Here is a 22,591-nt window from a genome sequence, read left to right on the forward strand (position 1 = left end):
CATTGTACCTTTAATTTCCCTTAGGCTCTTTCCCTTCCACCCTCCAATAATAATTCTTCTTCTACCTTCCTCCTCAAAATTGGTATTCTTAAATGGCCCTGTCTGTCTTCTCGTAACTTTACCTTCATTTCCCCTAATACTTCTATTTTAACACAATTCTCTTTTAAATTTATGGTCATCCCATTTTACTCATGGTTTTCTTACCTATTAACCATGGTACATCACCCTGCAAAATTTCTGTCTTCAAATAAAACTTTTTGTTTTTCAATATCACCGGTATTTCCATTACTCCTTTCGACTTGTATGATGACTCACCGAAATTAAATACTTTATTAGACTCTTTCTTAGTATCATTCATTCTCCTCAATTCTTCCTGATTCAAACCCACAACCATGCGTGCTAGTCACAATTCCCCACAAACTGTTGACTTACATCCTGTGTCTAAAATTGCATCAACCTCTTCCCAAGATTCTTCTTCTATTTTGCTAACTTTTCCTATATAAACTTTTTCTTCTTCTTGTCCAGTTTCTGATTTCTTCTTATTCTGAAAATTCTGAGGACAATCTCTGGCCCAATGCCATTCCGATTTGCATATAGCACACAGTGTTACTTTCCCTTCTCTATTTAAAGGATTTCTTCCACCTCTACCTCGATTCACCTTTCCCTGATATCTTTGGTTTTTCCACCCTTTCCCAAAATTCTCACAACCTTCTGATCCTAACCATTCCCCCTCCTCTCTATTCCCTAATCCCTCAAATATTCTTTTCATTATTTGTGACACTGTTTTATATTCCAACTTTTCTTGACCACAAGCTGCTAATACCATTTGTTTTGATCTTCTGTGAGATTCGATTGTTCTAGTACATGAAAACCTTTTGCTTCCCCTTCAAGCATGCTTTTCCTAGTGCCCTACTACACTCTGACTCTGCCTTTTCATACCTAATTATAAAATCTCTCATCTTTTCACTAGATTCTCTTTCTATTTTAAAATAGTTTTTCATTTTACTGTAAATTTCCATTAACGTATCTTTTAGATACACTTCATCTAGTTTGGACAGGATTATCTTTGAACCCTCGCTATCCTTAAGTTCATCTCTATCTATTCCTTCTGTTACTTCTAAAGCTTTCCCTTTTAAGCTCATCCTTATCTCTATCCCCGGATATTTCACTTCTTCTCCACACACCACAAGCCAATCTTCGACTTGTCCTCTCCATCCTTTATAATCGCCGTGTGTCCTCTCCATCCTTTATAATCGCCCTGTGCCCCGCTAAATCTCGGACAGTCTCTTCTCCATTTCATCTCCCAAAGTTTACCATCAGATCCGTCCATTTTTAACGAACCACGCTCTGCTACCACTTGAAAATTTTGCTAGCCTAACCTATCCTTAAATTATTCAATTATGTGATCCACTCACCTGTTCACGTTGTTCTTTTTACTCTATGCAATCCAGCTTACGACAACAAAAACCACAAACAGACTTACAACCCAACCATTATCGACCTAACCTTCAGAGAGCTCTCTCTACCTCTTTCCACCATGCTTTCAACACTCCCGCTCCTTGTTTGTTTACATTTTTCTCCCTCCCGCCATTTTTTGTCCTGTGACGTCACTTCCTATGACGTTACAACAATAACATACTCTTTAAACATAAGGAATGCTATGCTATAAAAACATCTTATAAAATTAAACGTGCATTCTTTTTATACATTCTGCAATACCCATACACTTCATCAATGCAGAAAATAAAATAATGACTAACTTATAAAACTAACATACAATCAGTTTGGCCTCTTACATGCACTGGAGGCGAGATTTGTTGTCAAGTAAGTCGGCAAGGGAGAACAGTTATTGGGTTTTTCACTCTAGAGCACAGTTGCGTGTGGCACCATTCCAGCACAAGGTGTCATGCTATGACACCTGTTTGCCTCTTGCTTCACGCTACAAATCTGGATCCCCCATCTATTATCCCTAAGCCTTCTGGTAGGCATTCAGATAGGTTTCTGGAGTCTCATTTGTCTTCAAGATCTCCCAGATTTTGGCAGGTTTCGTGTCAGTCTCCTTATAAGGAGGTGGCACCTACTCAGGCCTTGTTGAGGTGTTCTAGGCTCCATTTTTAAGACACAGTCAGCGTTTACTTGAGAGGTTATATGGTCATTCACCCTGAAAAAGTTCAATCTCTGTAGCACTGATCTGCAATGGGGTTTTTCATCATTGGCTAACCAGGTATTTTTGGTGTTGCCACCTACTATTGCTGAGTCTTCTGCTCAGAAGCACACCTATGAGGGAAAGCTCTGTTTCTGGCTCCAATAATTGTGTGGCACCAGGAGTTCAGGTGAATGATGGTGTCAATTTTTCTCCTTCTCTGGAGCTAGTTTTGTTTCAAAGTTTGTCTCTTTTGAAGATTTGAAAGATCCTGTATTACAAGGTATTTGGAGTTCTGCTGATGCTACCTGTCTCTTGTGTCCATTGCAAGGGATACTCAAGTTCCCAAGTTGGCCTCTTGATGGGGAAGAAGAGCAGGTTACTTATATTTTTCTTTTTTTTTTTTTTCTCGAGACAAGTAATCCAAGACTCTAGGTCACGTAAGGCTACCAGGTTAGAGCTAAGGACTGAACCTCTGTCATCTCCCAAGATAATAAAGTTGGCCGTAGGTTGGACTTTGCTGCAAAATTGCTTAAGAGGAAAATTTCTTCTAAATCCTCCTCACACTTTCTTCAGTTGATTATAAGAAGGTGAAGCCTTATTATATTAGACACAACCATTACCAGACCTGTTTCCCCTCTCCTTTTAAGGATTCAAATTTTGTCCCTCTCGATCCCAATAAGAAGGCGGCAGTCTCTTCTTGTTAAGTTGTTCTAAACCCTGCAAAATTGGAATTTTATACCAATCTGGCATTTTGTGTTCTGGATCATGTATATTGAAATGGCAACTACAGCTACTGATGCCAGGGAAATAGTTTTGGCTTTTCCTCTAGAGAAACAACAGTTGTCTGTGAGGTGGGTAACATCACAGACTTTTTGGGGTGTATAGACAAGGCTGTATATGACATCTTAAGGAGTCTTCAATCTTTTACTACAGTAATTCCAAGTGGTGAGAACAACTTTGCTCCTTCCCAACCCTTCAGTTTCTGTTGCTCAGAAGGCTGATATAATTGTACAGCATCCTTTATCCACTTAATTGGATTCTTTGGCTTTGGGCATTGTTGTTCAAGAGGTAGAGAAATCAGAAGCCAGGTCTTTGCTATGTTGCTCTTAAATGTTGAGTCATCAGCAATCTCAGTAGCAACCTCCTCTCCTCTCAGCTCAAGGCTGTAAGAATTCATTTAGGACAGGAAGCAAGGCTCCCATTCTCTCAAACTAGCCCTTTTAGGTGTTGAACATCCAGATAATAACCCACCTGTTGCCAATACGTGAAGATTTAAGCTCTCAGGACCCTGTAGGCAGGAGGCTGACCCTCTTTCATTTGGTTTGGCAGGATCTGCAGGTGAATTTGAGAGTGGGAAGGTGTTGAGGGAAGGTTATGAACTTTATTGGTCCCAACCTCCTCTAGCAGTTACTGCAATAGACTTGTCCCCCACAATGAGAAGAAGACTGTTATTGAAAAGGGTTTTGCAGTCAGTTGTTTCTTGTAGCAAAGACCTCGGGAGACTGACGACCAGTTGTCAGAAGTCTCCAGGTTGAACCTTTTCAATCCTCCAACTCTGATTGCTAGGGAGTCAGTAAGCCTAGTTCTTGCAGCCTTATAGAAAGAAGATTGAATGATATAGGTAGATATGATGGATGCATATTTTACGTGGCAGAACCAATTGATTCATACCATCTCAAGGAAATATCTTCATTTTGTCTTCCAAGGAAAGGCCTTTCAGTTTCAGGCAATGTGCTTTGACCTCATTCCCATCCCTGAAGTTCTCAAAAAAGTCCTGTCGCAGTTGGGAAATGGGTCCACCTTCTGGGCACTCTACCTAGGTAACTGGCTGGTTCTTGCATCCAGTCTGGAGAGTATCCCGAGAGTAAAACGTTTTCTACTGAAGTTGGCAAATGTACTGGGAACAATGATAAACTTTCAGAAGTCATCCATGAACCTGGCTAAAAGTATTTGTATCTAGGAATGATCCTGGATACCAAGAATTCATGGCTTCTCTGAAGAAGTGCAAAGACAACTTTCTGTCAATCTTGGAAGAATTTCTGCCCTTCCCTCCCATGCCAGCCAAGAGGTACCTGTCTCTGCTAGGTCACATGGCTTCCCTGGAAAAACTGGTACTTGGAGCAAAGTTAAGGAGGAGGCTCATCCAATTGTATCTCAGGCAGCACTGGGACAGGAGAGGGCATCCATATTTCTTCCTGACTCAAGTGCCTAGAGAGTTGGAGGAGCATCTAAATCGCATTGTAGTCAGGCATTGACCAAGGGCTTGGGAGCAGTCTTGGCCAATCACCATGGAGCAGGTGTCTGGTCCATGCAGGAACAGGAGCTCCATGTAAATCAGCTAGATCCTGGAAGTATGGAAAGCTCTTGTGGCTCTGGAAGAGCTAGTTTAGGGAGAAAGATGTAGTTCTTGGACAGCACCACATCGTTAGCTAACTTGAGAAACCAAAGACACCAAGTTTTGAGTCCTTGTTTCTCATCACAAGCAAGATACTCACCTGGGCATAAAAAAGGAGCCTCTCTTTCCTTCCACATTTCATACCAGGTAGGATGAAAATTGGGGCAAATCAACTCATCAGACAAGATCAAGTGCTGTCTTCGGAATGGACATTGCATCCTTGAGTTTGCAAGGACATTTGGAGGTTGTGGGTATCCCCCTCCTGGACCTGTTTGCTACAAAGTATGTCAATGTACTGCTTGCCAGTACAGGAACCTCTAGCTTGGGCAATAGATGAAGTGTTACTAGATTAGTCTGGTCTAGATCTTTTTGGTTTTCCCCATGCTATGATTCAAAGGGTCCTAGTAAAATTCCCTTGGGCTCCAAGTCCTCACATAACTTTGGTTCCCCAATCTTCCTCTTCTCATGGGTCAACCAAGGCTCCTTTCTTTAAGGAAGGACTTACTCCAACAACCAGCTTCCAGGAGGTTTCATCAATAGCTGACTGCAAGGAAACTCTCGACTGTCTCTTGGGAGTGCTAGGCTTTTTGAAGGAATGGAGAAAGGCCATCATTTAGTCCAAGAGACATCTAAATAAGACCCTTGACCTGACAGAATGGTTGGTTTATAGAGGCTGGTGCCATTCCAGAGGTATTTCCTGTTCCCACGCCTCTATATGATTAAATTCTCAATTTACCTCTGCTATGCCAAGGGTTTGTCATTCCCAGCTATCAAGCAATCCAGTGTTAAGGCACAGTGGTTTGGATATCTCCTCTAATACGGACATTAAGGAAACTATACGCTCTTTTCAAATAGATTCCTAAGACTCCTGTAAAAGTCTTGGGGATGGAATTTGGATGTAGTGTTACAGTTCCTGAACATGTCTTCACATGAACCCTTGAATACCTCTCTTAAGTATTTGACAATGAATACCCTATTCTTGTTGGCTTTGGCCTTGGCTGAAAGGGTCAGTCAGGCCTTCTCCTGTAATGTGAGCTTCATGGCAAAAAATGATTTCAGGTCTCAAGCTCTCTGCCTTGTTCTGTTGAAATCCTCAGTCTGTTCCACAAGGGGAACATCCCTCCCTGTTGAAATCCTCAGTCTGTTCCACAAGGGGAACATCCCTCCCTGTCTCGTTGAAATCCTCAGTCTGTTCCACAAGGGGAACATCCCTCCCTGTCTCGTGTAAAATGAATGCTCTCATTCTATATGCAAAGGACTAGGGATCTCAGACATAATGTGAAGAACCTTTTTTGTAGTCCCATGAGGCCAGACATCCACATGTTTAAGAATGCTATGGCTTTCTTCCTTAAGAGCACAAGCCAATCTAGACCCTTCCTATTTATCTCTATTGATGGTCAATTTTCATGATACGAGAGCTGTGGCAACCTCTTTGTTTCTTTAAAAAACCTCTCACTGGAGAAGGCAGTGAACACAACACAATGGGGATGTAACTCAGTATTTGCCTTTTTATCTGTGGGATGCAGAAATTTAATTTGAAGGTTGCCGAGCTCTTTTGCTGTTTGTTTCAGCAGGGGATTTTGTATCAGAAATTATTAAGGTATTTCTACTCTAGTTTTCCTATATGGTTGCAAATTTGTCAAGTTTTGGGGAGTATGAGACTGCCTAAAGTTGGTTAGGCAAGGACCTTCATTCTTTACTGTTGTTACTCTGCAGGCCTAGGTACATGGCCTTTGTCTCATTGTCAACATCTTACAGTGGTTTCCCTTGCAAGGAGCCTCAATTGATTTTCAGAGGTCCTTGTGGGATAATGAATTAGTCTTCAAGTGGCAGCTGTACCAACCAATGGATTCTAATCCTTAGGCGAGCTCTCTCTCTTTCCAAACCGAATATATTTCGTTCTCTGGGGTTTAATTTTTAATTTCTCATACACTTGCCCCCCTCCATTTTCAATGTAGGAATCAGCTATCATAATAGAGAGGTAAGATTTGTTTCATACATACAAATTTTTATAATAATGTATAGTTAATTTTTTTACAGTATAACTAGATGATCTAAGTAAAATTGTGTGTGTTTATTACTCTGCATCTTCCCCCTGGCATGGGACTTTATAACTATCAAACTTTTTTCCCAATACGGGCCTCCATACAGTGCAAACCATTATCTCACAAATTATGGAGCAAAACCTGAGGTGCAGTCGATGGAGGCCGCTGGGTGCCAAGAAGAACCTTAGTTGCTTTCCCATGACCACTGCACTCACAAATGTGCAATGACCTCAAAAAAAGTCTCTCCACCTCAGCCTACATGGATTCTGCTGGGAAGGGACTAACAGATTTAGCAGAATCTATGGCATAACAAGTTGGGTTCTGATTCTATACCAAAGTTAAGGGAGATGCAGCACAGTAGCTTGATCCTGCTCCTGTGCACAGGATGGTGATAAGTGACCCAAATGAGCCCCTGACACTGAGTCAGCATCCATGGGCACTAAAGATGATTAGATATGATCATCTTCACTGACTTTATGCCTCAAAATGTCAGAAGTTGAACCAGCTAGGCTGGTCCTGCTATCTGATTGAGGTGAGCAGGAGCTTGCACTGCTTGTCCCATGAGGAGTAACACCAAGTGGTGCATGCCCTGATTGTGATGGTCATTAGACTGAACATGAACACATACCTTGATGCACTGAGAAAACCCCAAAGAACTATAAATACCTACAGTCCAGGGATAGTGGACTCTTCCTGACATGCTTCTAAAGAAGCACGAACACAGAAAGAGTCAAGGTTAGTGTTCCTCTCCTGAGATGGATGCAAAGGTGATTTGAAGTGATTGTGATCACATACTGATGACTAAGCATGACTGGACTCTTGCAATGTAGATCAATTATGGGTGAACTCATGAACAAATCCTACAATTGCCTGCCCCTCACAACAGGTGCCGGGACTGCCATCAATCTCAACAGAATAGTGATGGCTGGGGATGTCTGAGTCAAAGCAACAGAAACAGGAGAGGCAGTGGACTGAAGTGAGTAACAGGAAACAGCTTGCACCAGCAACCACACTAGCCAAGGAGAAAGTCAATTGATTGCATGGGCTGAGCAAGAGAAGAACAGGTGGACTGCATTCCAGTATAGGCAGCAGGGGTTAAGGCAGGCACAAAGAGAGAAAGAGGAGGTGAGAACAGCAATGAGTTGCTCTCAGGTCAATAGTCACAGGTGACATGAATCTAGGACACACTTTAACCATAAATCAGAACAAACAAATAAGCCAAAATCATGCAGTTATCAACCATTCAGAAAAAAAAAACTCAAGTAAAAAAAAAAGCTTCAGCAGCCATGATGCCTAGTCTTCAGAATGTCCATACAGCAAGGTGCTTGAAGAAAGACTAGACAATGTTTACCAAATGAGTGGGAACTCTCCCACCACCCTCATTCACCTGATGCTGGTTACCTAGCTTCAATAACCTAACCAGCTTTTGCCAAAGGTATATCCACATAAAAGACTGGTTCATATTCTTACAAGAACAAATACTGTATTACAGTACATTACTATGAAAAACTATATGACCTCTTTCTCATAAAAAAATAAAGCACACTCTTAAGTCATATAGCAAGAAAAAAAAGTAAGTTTTCTTTGTCTCTTTTTCTCTCAAAATAATTATAATGGATGCTGACCATCATACTTCTTCATTCTTCATGACTAAAACTGATGATGATACTGATAGTAACTATTTACGTAATACCATGTGATACTGTTGAGTCAAATGAATGGTAAAGGCACTACTGCAACCTGTTAGGTTATATAACTGGATCATTAGAATATTCATACATTTCAGGTGAGCTTGGAACAACTCTGGCTTTTAATTCATTAAGATGTTTTTGAAGGTTTGTAAACTTTCAGTGACTTTTAAACTACATTTCATAAATGGAATACGTTAAATAACTTGTCCTTATGATTTTGTGCAACTATACTTTTTAAAGTTTCTATAATGTCCATATTGATTTTTTCTGTCTTTCACACTTAAAGCAAGGAATTTGGGCTCTTTGGTTGGGCATACTCTTTATCATCCCCACAACTTTTGTATTTTGAACTAAAGTTCACAGAAAAAAGTGAAATATCAAATTACCATTAAGACACTTGTTTGCAATGATGATACCTGCTGGAAACTGATCTACACAAAACTGGGTGAGTTAACATGTGTCAAATATGATGGCCAGTTGTGATAAATTTAAAATGTTGCATGGTGTAATCAATCAAATATTGTGTAATATGGAGTTTTCATAACTGTTATTTAACCACCTCTGTCTGCACATACTGAATTCAGATACATGGGACTACTAGAATAATACTTACCATACCACTACCTATGTCAAGTATTCTTGAAGAGTTTGTTAAATCACAAAGTTCTTTGACATACTGAACCATTGCTGTAACTTCATGTTTCTTTTTAGGTGACATCCCCTTACAAAGCTCCTTAGGCAAAGTAAGTTCCTGGGGTAACTTTCTTGCAATATATCCATGCTGGTTAGTGCTAATCCATTGCTGAAGTGACAATTCTTTGCACTGCTTAAGAAACTCTTTCAGGGAAGAGGGCCAATGTACCTGCCAATAAAAACAAAATTTGAAATAATCTCAATAAACCTAAAAACTATTTGTTCTTGTGTGGATACAAACACTGAACATGCACGGACTGGCCATATACTAACCAAACAAGGATGGTGCCGAGGCAGAGATTGGAGAGAGGAGATGCCCATTCTCACCAACTGACACTACCCATTGCTCTCCTGCCCACAACCTAGAGTAGACATTTTTTCTTATGCTCACTCTTTGTGTGTGCTAGCTGATCCCTTTGCATGACTCTTGTGCTTTGTTTGTAATATATCCATCCTAAGTGCATACTTATTTTACTGATGACCTTTTGTGTCTGAAATTGCTCGTTTTTTGTATGTTTTCTTGGTGCTTTTGAGCCTACAGTTAGTTCTTTGTCTTGATGCAGAAAGACAAGACCAACGCTGTTGTATAGATTGTGGTAAACCTTGCAATCGTTTTATGTCAACTATTCAGTAGATCCACACAGTGTGTTTCTTGAAGGGAAAAAGAGTGGACTCATCATTCCCATCATGAATGTGTTTTATGACCTTCACCACAGAGGTTAATTTTATGGGAAGTGGAGATGGCAGCCTAAGAGGGACACTTCATCTAGCGAAGATCTTATGACAAGTCCTTCCAGAACATTCTCCTACCCTATGGCAATCCCCCTTCCCCACTCTCCCAGTGTTTCCCCTTCTGAGAAGACTAACTTGCAGTTTGTGATGCCACCTACACCTTCACCAGATGAGGAAGCAGAGAAAAACCTAAAATCTGTACAGCAGCTGAGAAAGGTATAACCTTCCTTAAGCATTCTGGGTTTGCCTTTTCTATCAATGTTTTTAGACTCCTTGGCTGGGAAGCAAGGTGAGTATCTGTTCAATCTCACCCAAAGAAAGTTCAAGTTATCAAAAGACTTAAAAAGAAAATTTACATCAATCAACACATTCCAACAAAGCAAAGAAAATGAATAAGGTGAATACATTGATTGATGCAATAGGAAAACGAATGCCTAAAGCAGGTAAACTATGTAGTGTGTGGTATAGCATTGTAAATCCACAAAACCTGATTAGGAAATGCTATGCATGCCACATACCTACTCATCCTACATGTGCAGAAGCCCAGCAAATTAAAAATAAGGACACAAGAGTATTTTGCTTAACATGTCTAGTATGGATAGACAAGGTTATTAAATCAAGACAATGTACAAATTGTGGAGGATGAAGAAGAGGAAAATGGAAAAGAAGAAGAAAATAAGATTGAAGAGATGGAAAAAAAATAATGGAAACAAAGAACAGGATAAGAGTATGGCTGCAGAGAAACTCACAGATTCTACATATGAGACAATACGGCAGCATACATATGATGAAATAAATTATGACATGATAACTCAAAATAAAATCCCAAAGAGGCTGTACCCAGATCTTCATATTGATGGGAAAGAGCAAGAAAAAAAAAAAAAAAGAAAAAGACAGTATGCACCCTTTTGAAAAGAGGGAATTGCAGATTCGGTGAAAGATGTTATTACAAGCATCATAAGATATGTCACAATTATGAGATTTATGGCAAAGTGCATATCTAGACAGCTATGAGGAGGAATGCAGCGATCTACATCCAAAAATATGTAAAAACTGGAGAAGGAATGGATGTATGTTTAATAAAAAATGTAGATATATGCATCCTGTAGCCATGAAGAATAAAAATCAAAATCAAATACATATCAAAAATCATGGTAAAAATGAAGCAAATAAAGAAAGGAACAAAGAACATGTGATGAAGGAAAAAAGCAAGCCAACAACACGTTATGAAATGTCAGCACCGCGATATGAGGCATCAGCACCTAAATATAGTGCAAGGAACAAGCAATGTATCTATGATGCTAGGGGATGGTGCAGATATGGAGATAAATGCAGATATATGCACAAAATGAATAAATATGAAGATGGAAGATCAAATATAATGGAAAAGTTGGATTTTTTAATGTATGAATTTCTGGAAATGAAGAAAAGAACAACATATCAGAACAGGAAAGAGACATGGGAAAATCCTTATTGTTACCCACATTAGATAATGGGGATAACACGCAAACCATCATAGTGATGAATGCGCAGGGTTTAGTTTCGAGTAATTCAAAAAGAAAGAAAGAGTTCTTAGAAGAACTAACCCAAAGTGAAAAAATAGAAATAATGAATATAAGTGAAACCCGGTATTCCCAAGAGACTGGTAATGATGATCAGATAAAGGGTTTCCAAACTTATAGATCAGATAGAAAAAATAGGAATCAAGGGGAAACTGCGATATATGGGAGAGACATTAATCAAGGGAAAATCTGTGAGAAATATAGTAACAGAATGTGAATTAATAGCGGTAGAATTTGAATCTGAAAAATTAGTGAACATCGTAATATACAGACCCCCTAATACTAAAGAGTTTGACTTAATAATAGACAAATTGGATGATATATGTAGAAATCACAAAGACTGGACTATACTCCTATCCGGAGACTTTCGTAGATTGGAAAGAACGAATAGGAGACTGTGGTTGTATTTATACATATAAAAAGGAGAGTAATAGTAGTGCAGAAGATAAGACGCAATTTGAAAAGCTATTAGATATGCTACTAGGACATAACATTCAGCAAATAAGTCACCTGCCAACAAGAAAGGATAATATTTTAGACCTAGTATTTGTGAACAAGGTGAACTATGTTAAAGAAATAATAGTGTATAATACGAGTACTTCAGGCCATAATGTCATAGAATTAACAGTCCATTCCAAAGCACATGAAAACAGAGATAAGCAAGAGACGAAAAAATGGGAAGGATATGGAAAATACAATTTCTATAGTAAGAGTATAAAATGGTCAGAAATAAATGAAGAATTAAACAAAGACTGGGAAAACATATTCGTAAGTGATAATAGGCTATACAGGTAAATACGGATATATTATATAAAATATTAGAGAAAATAGTGGAAAAATATATACTGAAGAAGAAAAGTAAACATTAGTCATGCATACCAAGAGACAGAAGGATCTTGTTCCAGATAATCAGAAAGTGGAAAAAAGGTCTTGCAAAAGAAAAGAATGCCCGGAAAGTGATGGAACTAAAAAGTACGATAGAAAATGCAGAACAAAAGATTATACAATCAAAAGAAAATTAAAAATGGGACTTAGAAGAAAAGACCCTACAAAATATCAAGGAAAACCCCAAAATATTTTACTCATATGGCTATAAAAAGATGAATAAAAGAAGAGTAAAAATAGGCCCTCTAACAATTGAAGGGTGATTAACGAATGAAAAAAAGGAAATATGCAACATATTAGCAGAAAGATATGAGAGAATTTGCACCTAGAATTGATAATGAAGATAATGATACAGAAATAAGAGATGAAAATAATGAATATTTATCAGACAGATATTAATGAAGCCAATATTGTGCAGGCTATTAATGAAATTAAAAATGGATCAGCAGCTGGACCAGACGGCATCCCTGCCATTTTATTAAAGAAAGTAGTTCACTCTATCACAAAGCCACTCGCAATATTATTAAGACAAAGTCGCAAAGCCACTCAAAATATTATTAAGACAAAGTGTAGATACAGGCAAGATTTATGATGAACTTAAATTAGCATATATTTCCCCTATTTTCAAAAGTGGATGAAGACTAGAGGCAGGTAATTATAGGCCTGTGAGTCTAACATCACATATTATGAAAGTGTATGAAAGGGTAATGAAGAAAAATATAATGAAACATTTAATGAAAAATATATTGTTTAATATAGGACTACATGGTTTTGTACCCGGAAAAAGTACACAAACCCAACTGTTAGTCCACCATGAAAACATATAAAAATATGATAAACGAAAAAGATACAGATGTGGTTTACCTAGACTTTGCAAACGCTTTTGACAAGGTAGACCATAATATATTAGTGAAAAAAATTAGGAAACATAATTTTGTGGACACAGTAGGAAGATGGATAAAAGAATTTTTGCAAAACAGATAGTAATTGCAAACAATGAGAAATCGGATGAAGCTAAGGTAATATCCAGTGTGCCACAAGGTACAGTGTTAGCAGCATTGCTGTTTGTTATTATGATTGCAGACATAGACAGTAATGTTAAGGACTCTGTAGTGAGAAGTTTCGCCGTTGACACAAGAATAAGTAGAGAAATTACTTGTGATGAAGATAGGAACTCATTACAAAGAGACCTAAACAAAATATATGAATGGGCAGAGGTAAATAGGATGGTATTTAACTCTGATAAATTTGAATCAATAGATTATGGTGATAAAGAAGGAATGCTGTATGCATATAGGGGACCTAGTAACGAGACAATCACAAATAAGAAAGCAGTTAAAGACCTTGGTGTGATGCTGAATAGGAATATGCTATGCAATGATCAAACAGCAATACTATTGGCAAAATGCAAAACAAAGATGGGAATGTTGTTATGGCACTTCAAAACAAGAAAAGCCGAACACATGATTATGCTTTATAAAACGTATGTATGTAGTCCACTTGAATATTGCAATATGATATGGTACCCACACTACCAAAAGGATATTGCACAAATAGAGAGAGTACAAAGGTCCTTTACAGCTATAATAGAAGAAGTTAAGGACCTTGACTACTGGGAAAGACTACAATTCTTAAAATTATATAGTCTCAAAAGGAGAAGAGAATGCTATGTGATAATACAGGCATGGAAACAGATAGAAGGAATTACCAAAAACACCATGGAGCTAAAAAATATCAGAAAAAGCAAGCAGATGTGGATTAATAGTGCCCAAAACTATACCAGGAAAACTAAGGAAAGCATACAGGACATTAATCCACTACGCACCAGCATCAATAATGCAGCGTCTACTCAATGCATTACCAGCTCATCTGAGGAACATATCAGGAGTGAGCGTAAATGTGTTTAAGAATAAGCTCAACAAATATCTAAGCTGCATCCCAGACCATCCAAGATTGGAAGATGCAAAATATACCGGAAGATGCATCAGCATTTCTCTGGTATACATCAGAGGTACTTCGCACTGAGGAACCTGGGGCAACCCGAACGAACTGTAAGGTAAGGTCTCTCTCCTCACCATGTCTCTCCCCCAAGAAGTACCCCTGCTGGTGGCCAAGATGGTGGAGGTTCTCATCTCCCCACCAATCTCTGTCTCAGCCTTCGCCAACCCCTGGCACCTCTTGTGAGAGCTTGAAAGTTAATGCCAAGAAAGGTTGCTACTCTCCTTCACCACCTCATCTTCGTCCTCATCCAACTTGTCAGACCCTGGCTCCTGATGTTAAGAGAACTTGCCTCCTTATCACTGCTCCTCTCCCAGGTGGTGGAGCAAATCCAGTTGGTCCTTGTCCAGTGACAGACACTTCTGAAGAGCTGCTCACCATCTCCCCTCTCTCCAACAGGATCAGAGCCTCAGGTTCTCAAGGAGACTCCAGGCACCATAGGCATTCCTGCCCCTCTCACCATTCTCAGGGCAGACCCTCCTCAAGGGAGGATTGCTCCTCTGAGAACCATTACTGCTACTGGAGGAGCAGATGGGATCACTGATCTCTCCTTACCATCACTCAGTCCACAGACTGGAGTGTAGGGAGTCTCATTACTTTCTTGCGAGCTCTTGTGGTAGGTTAGGTTGTGTTATTCCCCATTCAAGGCAGTCTTGCATTTCTCCCAGGGTACAGAGACATCCCCCTCCTAGGAGAGGTCTACTCTTGCATCCCCTCTCGGATGAGATCCTTGTTCCACCATGGAGAACTGCCACATCAAGATGTTCCTTCCCCCGATCCCACCCCAACCAAATCTACGTCAGCAATCAATCCCATTGGTACGGAGCCAGTCATCTATACTTTCCCCACCCAGGGTGCAAGAACAGGAGTGGGAGCAGAGATCTGTGATTCTATGATTCCTTCTGCGACAGGAGAAGTCTCCCACTAGCATGACCTGGTAGGCAACAAGGCTTCAGAAGGCCCTGCTGTTTCTGAAACTCTACACCTGGACCTGGAGCAATGGTTCCAAGAGGTCATGTCACTCACTCATGAGCTTAATGATCTCGGGGAGGCAGCCTTTGCTTCAGCTTTACCAGTGATCTCTCAGAGCAGGTAGTGAGTTCAGCTCTGGAAGCAAGATCATTGGTAAGGCTACCTTGGTCAGAGCCTCTCTGTAGCATTTTTGCAGAGGTGAACTCAATGATCTCTGGATCAGCTGGTTCCCTGACAGCCAGCAGATCAGGAAAGCTATTCCCCCCATTGTTATCCACATAGAATGATTATGTTCCGGAGGGTGCAGACTACTTGCCCCTCTGCCTTGATTCGGCACTGTGCTAGCTGATGAACAATGTCCCATGAGAGAAATTTGGTAAACAAGGCCTCAATTTCAACTTCATGGAGTTGAACATAACAAAGACTGTAATGATGTCTGCACTCCATGTTACATCTTGGCTAGATATGTAGCAGGGTGATGTGTTCACTACAGTGATGAAAGGGTTGCTCCTGAACTCTTCGTTAAGGGCAAGGAGACTAATGGTGCTAGGTGGGAAGTCCCCCACCTTCATAGCCCACCAGATCATCAACCTTTAGGCCAACATTATGCGCTGGAGGAGGGACTCATTCTTCTCCCTCATGTCAAAGCATTCAAGCATGAGCCCTAACAATTATTCTCTAGAATTTCAAAGAATTAGGAACTCTGAAATGACTCTGAAATTTGATTTGGGAAAATCTGAACCATACAACTACAAATTTTCCCTTGGAGAATGTTCTGAGGCACTCTCCTCAAGTGAATCCACAGCTCTAGGTGAGGATACAATTATATGAAATGCTTAAACACCTCCCAGATGATGCCAAAAAATATTTACTCAAGATTATAAACAAAATATGGGAAACAGGAATTTTACCAAAGGACTGGAAAATATCCATAAGTGTTCCTATTAAAAAGCCTAATAAAGTTGCTTCCCAAGCCACCAGCTTACTCGCTGTGTGTGTAAGCTAATGGGGAAAATGATAAATACTAGACTAGTTTGGCACCTGGAAACCAAAGGATTAATATCACCATTTCAATTTGGTTTCAGGGAAATCCGCTCCACCCTTGATCCCCTGCTGAGGCTGACCAACCAAATCCAGCAGGGATTCGCCAAACAGTGTCAGACCATCGGCATATTTTTTGATTTAGAGAGAGCATATGACACTACCTGGAGAACTGGCATCATGAAACAATTGCACAAGATGGGCATATGTGGAAGAATGATCAGGTTTATATATTCCTTTTTAACAGACAGATTTTTTAAGGTAAGAATGGGAAACTCCCTCTCCCAACCTTTTATGCAGGAGGAAGGAGTTCCCCAAGGAAGCGTTTAAAGTTTAACCCTTTTTTCAGTGGCAAGAAATAGTGTGGTTGAAAAAATCTTGCCCCGTTAAATGCTTGCTTTTTTGTCGATGACTTTGCAATATACTGCACAGGATATGATTCCTTGTCTGTATGGAAACATTTGCAAAGTTCTATTAATGCTATTACTAAGTGGACTGATGAGAATGGTTTCAAATTCTCCTCTTCCAAAACAGTTGCAGTAAGATTTACCAGGTGCCGGTGGTGGAAGAGGCTCCCACACTTAGTCTAAAAGGGTCTATCCTTCCTTATGAAAATGAAGTAAAATTTCTGGGGATGACTACTGACCATAAATTAACATGGGCCAGCCACATAAATGCCCTAACGATTAATGTTAAACAATCTTTGAATATTTTAAAGATTGTTTCTGGATTTAGTTGGGGGGCTGATAAGAAGTCCCTTCTGAGGCTATATGACTCTGTGTCAATCTAAGCTAGACTATGGCTGTTAAATTTATTCCTCAGCTTGTAAAACCAAGCTAAAGGAACTGGATGTTATACACAACATGGGGTAGAGAAATGATCAGGGGCTTTTAGAACTTCGCCTATTGAAAGCATGTGCATTGATACAAATCATTTTCCCCTTGATCTAAGAAGGCAAGAGCTAGGGTTGCGATACGTGGCTAGAATGAAAAGTTCTCCCAAAAATCCCTCCTTTCAAGTACTAAAGGAAACAGACTCTCGAAGTTTTTCTTGTACAAGAGCTTCTAAACCAATCCAAATTTGACTGAATGAGGATGTTAGGAATAATCATGTTAAATGCTAGAAAGTCCTAGAAGTAGAATATCCTGTAAATCCTCCATGGCTTGTTCCAGAAGCATTAGTATGTAAGAAATTGTTTAACAAAAAGGACGGCACTGAAGAAGAGATTAGGGGAAAATTCTTAGAGCACGATGTTACCCATGCTAATTATACAAAGATCTACAGTATACAGATGGATCAAAGTCAGATAGTGGTGTTGGTTACGCTGTTATCCTTGGTGATACAGCATACACAGCTAAATTACCCGACTCTTCATCAACATTTACTGCCGAATTAACAGCCATGGTCTCTGCCCTAGATTTAGTTTTTCAAAGTAGTGACACTAATTTTGTCATATACTCAGATTCTAAAAGCACATTAGAAACTATTAAAAAATTTAATAGCTTCCATCCTGTAATTCAAAAAGTTCAGGAGTGGCTTTTTCATATTTATTGTCGGCATAAACCAGTCTCTTTCTGTTGGGTCCCTTCTCATGTGGGGATTCACCGAAATGAGATGGCAGACAGGGAAGCGAAAGCTGCTAGTATTTTATCAGAAACCACTTTCAGAAAAGTGCCTCATACTGACCTAAAAGGTCCTATTAGATCTTGTTTTAAGTAAATGGCAAGAAAGGTAGACTTCTCCTCTTCTTGCCAATAATAAAAAATATAGAAATATTAGAGATAATATACTGCCATGGTCTTCGTCATTCCAGCTTGACGGACAAACAGAGGTTATTTTAACCTCTGTTTGGGCATACTTGCTTAACCAATCAGTTTATTTTAGAAGGAAGCAGCCCTCCAGAGTGTGCCTACTGTGACAAGACACTAACAGTGGCACACAATCTGGTGGTCTGCCCCAGATATTTCAACGAAAGAGAAAGATATTTCCAGGGTAAATCCCTCTCGGATAATTTGGGAGATGAGGCAGATATTTCTGCTGTCATCTTTTTTTTTTTTAAGTGTATAAAAATTTTTTAACGATATTTAATTTTTTTCCTAATATATATATTACATCATACAGAATTTTAATGACATTAAATTATGTATTATATATATCACATCATTCATTAAACTTCATATCTTTATTTTATTTATTGGTCACATCGCCTCATTTTATTTATTAATCATTTCCTTCACTAACTCAAAAATTCATTTACCTCAACATAATGTATTTTCTCTTCTTTACGGTGCTGAATGGCCTTCTTGGCCACAGTGCCTGGGTTTTTGCCCTAAATATCATACATCCATCCAAATCATCAATAAATAAACTATTTCTAACTCCACTTGGTGTATTGCTTTTGATGTTACTGACTGCTAGTAGGAATAACATACTGCTTAACACACTTTCTTGTGGAACATAATTTTCTAATTTGCAGATATCTTAAGTAACTATAGTATGTACAGTATATACTACCTTAAAGAAGCTGCATGCCTGCCTGTTAGGTCTATGTGGCCCAGCTGTTAGTACAGTACCAGGGTGTAGGCCCAAGCTGAGGATACGAGTACCTGCTACTATGTTGATTGGCACCTCTTTAGGTCAAGGCCATGAAGCCAGGCACATCAGAGAAATCTACAGTTTGCCAGTTTTGGGAATGGGAAACTTGGCTAAGAGACTGCACGAAGTTTGCTAAACCAGTGAGGAGGAGCTAGGATGAGGATAAATGCTGTCTTATCATCAAATCCTTCAAGGGTTTCTTGAGAGCCATAGCTAAGTCCCATGCTAGAGGTCTCAAAGTTCTTTCAAAATGTTGTCACAAACATTTTAATCAAGCAGAAGCAGCTAAACCTATCCATTTTCATTCAAGTAACGAGGACAGTATCAACAGACATGGATAACTTCCTCAGCCCTCTAAATACATCAGAAATTCAGCTAACATGGGAATGGTGTAGGAATTATTGAATGGCACCACTTTGCTTGGTACAGTTTATTTGTTGACTCTTTCTGGTGCAGCAATAGCCCCTGCAGAAAATCCTTCAAGATGTTGCTTTATAACCTCCAGGTGTGTAATTGGGAGGGTCCACCATTAGGTTCAGAAAATCAGGAATCCAAACATGCTGTGGCCATGATGATGCTACCAAGACCATTATAACATATGGCAATGCTTCAAGTTTCTCCAGCATTGGCCAAATGAGAAAGAGTGAGGGAAAAGTGTAAACCTCCAAAATGTTCCAGGGAGCCATAAAGGCATCTTTTGTCCACAAACAACAAATTAGGAGCTAATTGTTGAAGTTAATGGTAAGCAAATAAAAAAAAGAGGTGTGCCCCAAAACTTTCACAATTCCCTTCACCTGGAAGTGTGCAGGGAATTAGGGAAGCTTAGAGTCCTACCTCTTTTTGATCCAGTAGGGAGAAATAGGTTCTTTTACTCATGATATATGCCAGGACCTTGTGCTTTCTTGTGATAAACCTCAGAACAAGGGTGGCATTTCTTCCTCTGCACAAACATAATATCTCTACTGCTGGTTCACTGAAAGACAGAAATTTTGTGTATAGGTATGGTACGGTGGTTGAGTGGTCCAAAATTATACTTAAAAACTGCTGAACAAATTATGAACAAAAGTCTGGAGACCTAAGAGTACTTCTATGCATTCAAGGAAATTTATGTGGCTTTCCACTTCTCCCTTGGACCATCTCCCTGATGCAGCCAAATTTGACATGCAAGTACCCCATCTCTCCTTTGAGGCATCTGTGAAGAAGACATCTGTGAGGCCAACAATCATGGTCTAACAAGACATCTTGTGATAATGGTATGGGATGATCTTTTTAGGCCTCAATGCTGACCAGGTGGCACTGAGTTGCAATTGTGCAGACCAGAGAAAACGAATGTAAGGGACCAGCCTTGCTAGAGATCAATCTCAACCAAGAACCATCTGGTTGAACTGGATGCTGAAGGAAGACCTAGAGGACATCATGGAAACCTCTTACTATGTCCAAGGTTAGAAGAATTAAGGCAGTCATTGTGTTTATCTACTGTAGATATGTAGATAGCTGTCCTAAAAGGATGTAGGTCTGACTTCTCTTAGTTGATAACTAGGCCTAGGAACTGGCACAGGTCAGTGAGAGATGGTGAAGTGCTACTGATGCTTATGCATTGAGAAAGCCAACACTTTTGAGTTGTCCAAATATCTCGGCAAACCCTGATTAAGAGCCCAAATTGTGAAAACCTGTGGGACCACAAGTAAAAGCATGGGGCTCTGAATTATCTGACGACAAGAAGTAACCCATTGAAGCTATGGTTCCCATTGGGAAGGGAGTTAGAAGATCACAGTTAAGGACTTGAGGATTACAAAAAGACAACTGTAGAACCTTTGTAAGTCTACCATCACCTCATCTATGCTTGACTTCATCATCACCTCAGTGTCTAGAGCAAAGAACGCCTCTGTTCCCTCATCATATGACTGGAAAATTATTGGTTCCTCATCATATGACTGGAAAATTATTGGTCCTGATATTGATGGGGGGAGGGTGTTAACTACAAAATGGGAAACTGGCAACCTTCCTTGAGGGTTGACACAACCCATGGATCTGCTATGATCTTCTGCCAATACCACCAGCTGAAGACAAGCCCCAGTGGAGATGGTCAAGTTGTAGATGGACAGAAACTTCATATTATGCAACCAAGGAGTTTTTCTAGCTATATTTTTTGCCTCTACCCTGGCAAAAGGATGAGTTCCAAAAGTAAGGTTCTGGGTGCATTTTCAGGAGACTTATGAGGCCTACTTCCTTTAAAATAAAGAAGAGCAGTATGAGTAAAGTCTTTCTATCACCTGGAGTGTATGCTACAACTGGAACCAGGGTTGTGCTGTCCAGGGATCTCACAGCATCCCTGGTTATATTTGCCATCAAGTCTCTGAGATTTCTTTGACCAAACTGACTACAAACAGGTCCAGGTCCCTTGTGTCTGCTGTTTTTAGGGCATCATATCAGACAGCCTAACAGGAAGAGCATCCCTCTTCTTATTTATAAAATTTTCAGAGAAACTCAAGAATCTTCATGATTAAAAAGAATGTTCAGTCAAAAGACCTAACAAGTCCTAGCCTTGGCAAATTTCCTAAAAGAGTTGAAAGAGGGTCTTCCCAAGATCTGACTGGTTGTTCCTAAGACCTATTCTTGCCTGTTAGCAAGAATTAAAACTCGCTCAGGAACTTCTCACTTGTGCCTGCTTTATGTGAGACAGAACAGAAGACACTGGAAGAAAACGTGACACATCTCTGGTCACTGCATCTAAATCTAGAGGAGGCATCAGTGCACAAGATGAGCAACTGGCCTATTAACAGAAACAGCTTGACCTTGCTTCCAGTAATGAAAAGGTGTTGGGAGTAATCACTGGCTTAACAAAAAACAGCCTTGGAGCCTCTACCTTCCATTCTGCTTGCTGCTTTGTTTAAAATAGCACCTACTACCTCAGCTATAAGGAGTTCCAGGCCTTAAGGAAGCTCATAAAATTTATTTGTTAAGCTAAGAGCAGCAGCTAAGACTAATTTTGGAGGTAGAGACAGCCTCTAAAAATTACATGTCTGAATCCATTCTAAAACCAGGTTTAAACATGTCTAAAAATGTCTTAAATGTCTTTTCTCTGCTACAGGGGTCTCAAAAGTTTTTAAAGGTGCTAAGAGGTTTAATAACATGAGTGTGATGAAAAATACACCACCATGGAACTAGATGTCAAAGTCCCACTGATGTCCAGTTCAGAAAGAAAAAGATATATGGATCTTACCATTTATCTTTTCCCACAAAAATAGCCAAGGTGCTATATCAAACAGAATGAGGATTTTGCTGCGTCAGTGCTGAGTCTTGAAGATTGGATGCAATTATAAGATTAATAAGTGTATAATTTATGAGACACGAAATGGATATAATTTATTGTAATTGTCATTGGGGTAAGAATGGCAAAAGTTTTCTTGGCCTATATACAACTTTTAATATTAGGTACATCACACTTGAAATTTAGCCTCATTCACCTCCACAAGGGAGATTTAGCAGATTTATGAATACAGTGGGTCCCCGCTAGCTCGTGGATCGGCAATCATGCTGTCAGTCAACTGTGGGTTTTTCTTTAGAACTTACCTCCAAATGTATTGCAGAAAATTCACAAATTTGGAAATGTTTTCATAGAGCAATATCCAATAATTACTGTATTTTCATTTTATTTTCATGACTAAATAAATTTTTTTATAAAAAAATTATTTACTAATTTTCAAATATTAATGTAAACACAGCAAAATATCAGAAAAATGCTAAATTCAAATCCCACAAAATCACAAAACAGCTCACCAATGTAAACACCTCATTTCTCTCTCTCTCTCTCTCTCTCTCTCTCTCTCTCTCTC

General features: G+C 39.5%; 1 protein-coding gene across 3 annotated transcripts in view; it reads right to left on the reverse strand.

The window, feature by feature from the left end:
- LOC136843764 (probable methyltransferase-like protein 25) overlaps positions 1-22,591 on the reverse strand; it is a 143,299-nt gene that overhangs the window by 41,107 nt on the left and 79,601 nt on the right. For all 3 annotated transcript variants that reach the window (XM_067112441.1, XM_067112440.1, XM_067112442.1), the window contains one exon: positions 8,891-9,139. In XM_067112441.1, coding sequence (XP_066968542.1) covers positions 8,891-9,139 — 249 coding nt within the window. The remainder of the gene's footprint in view (positions 1-8,890; positions 9,140-22,591) is intronic.

The sequence above is a fragment of the Macrobrachium rosenbergii genome, chromosome 12 (assembly GCF_040412425.1).
Source record: "Macrobrachium rosenbergii isolate ZJJX-2024 chromosome 12, ASM4041242v1, whole genome shotgun sequence".
NCBI classification, from domain to species: Eukaryota; Metazoa; Arthropoda; class Malacostraca; order Decapoda; family Palaemonidae; genus Macrobrachium; species Macrobrachium rosenbergii.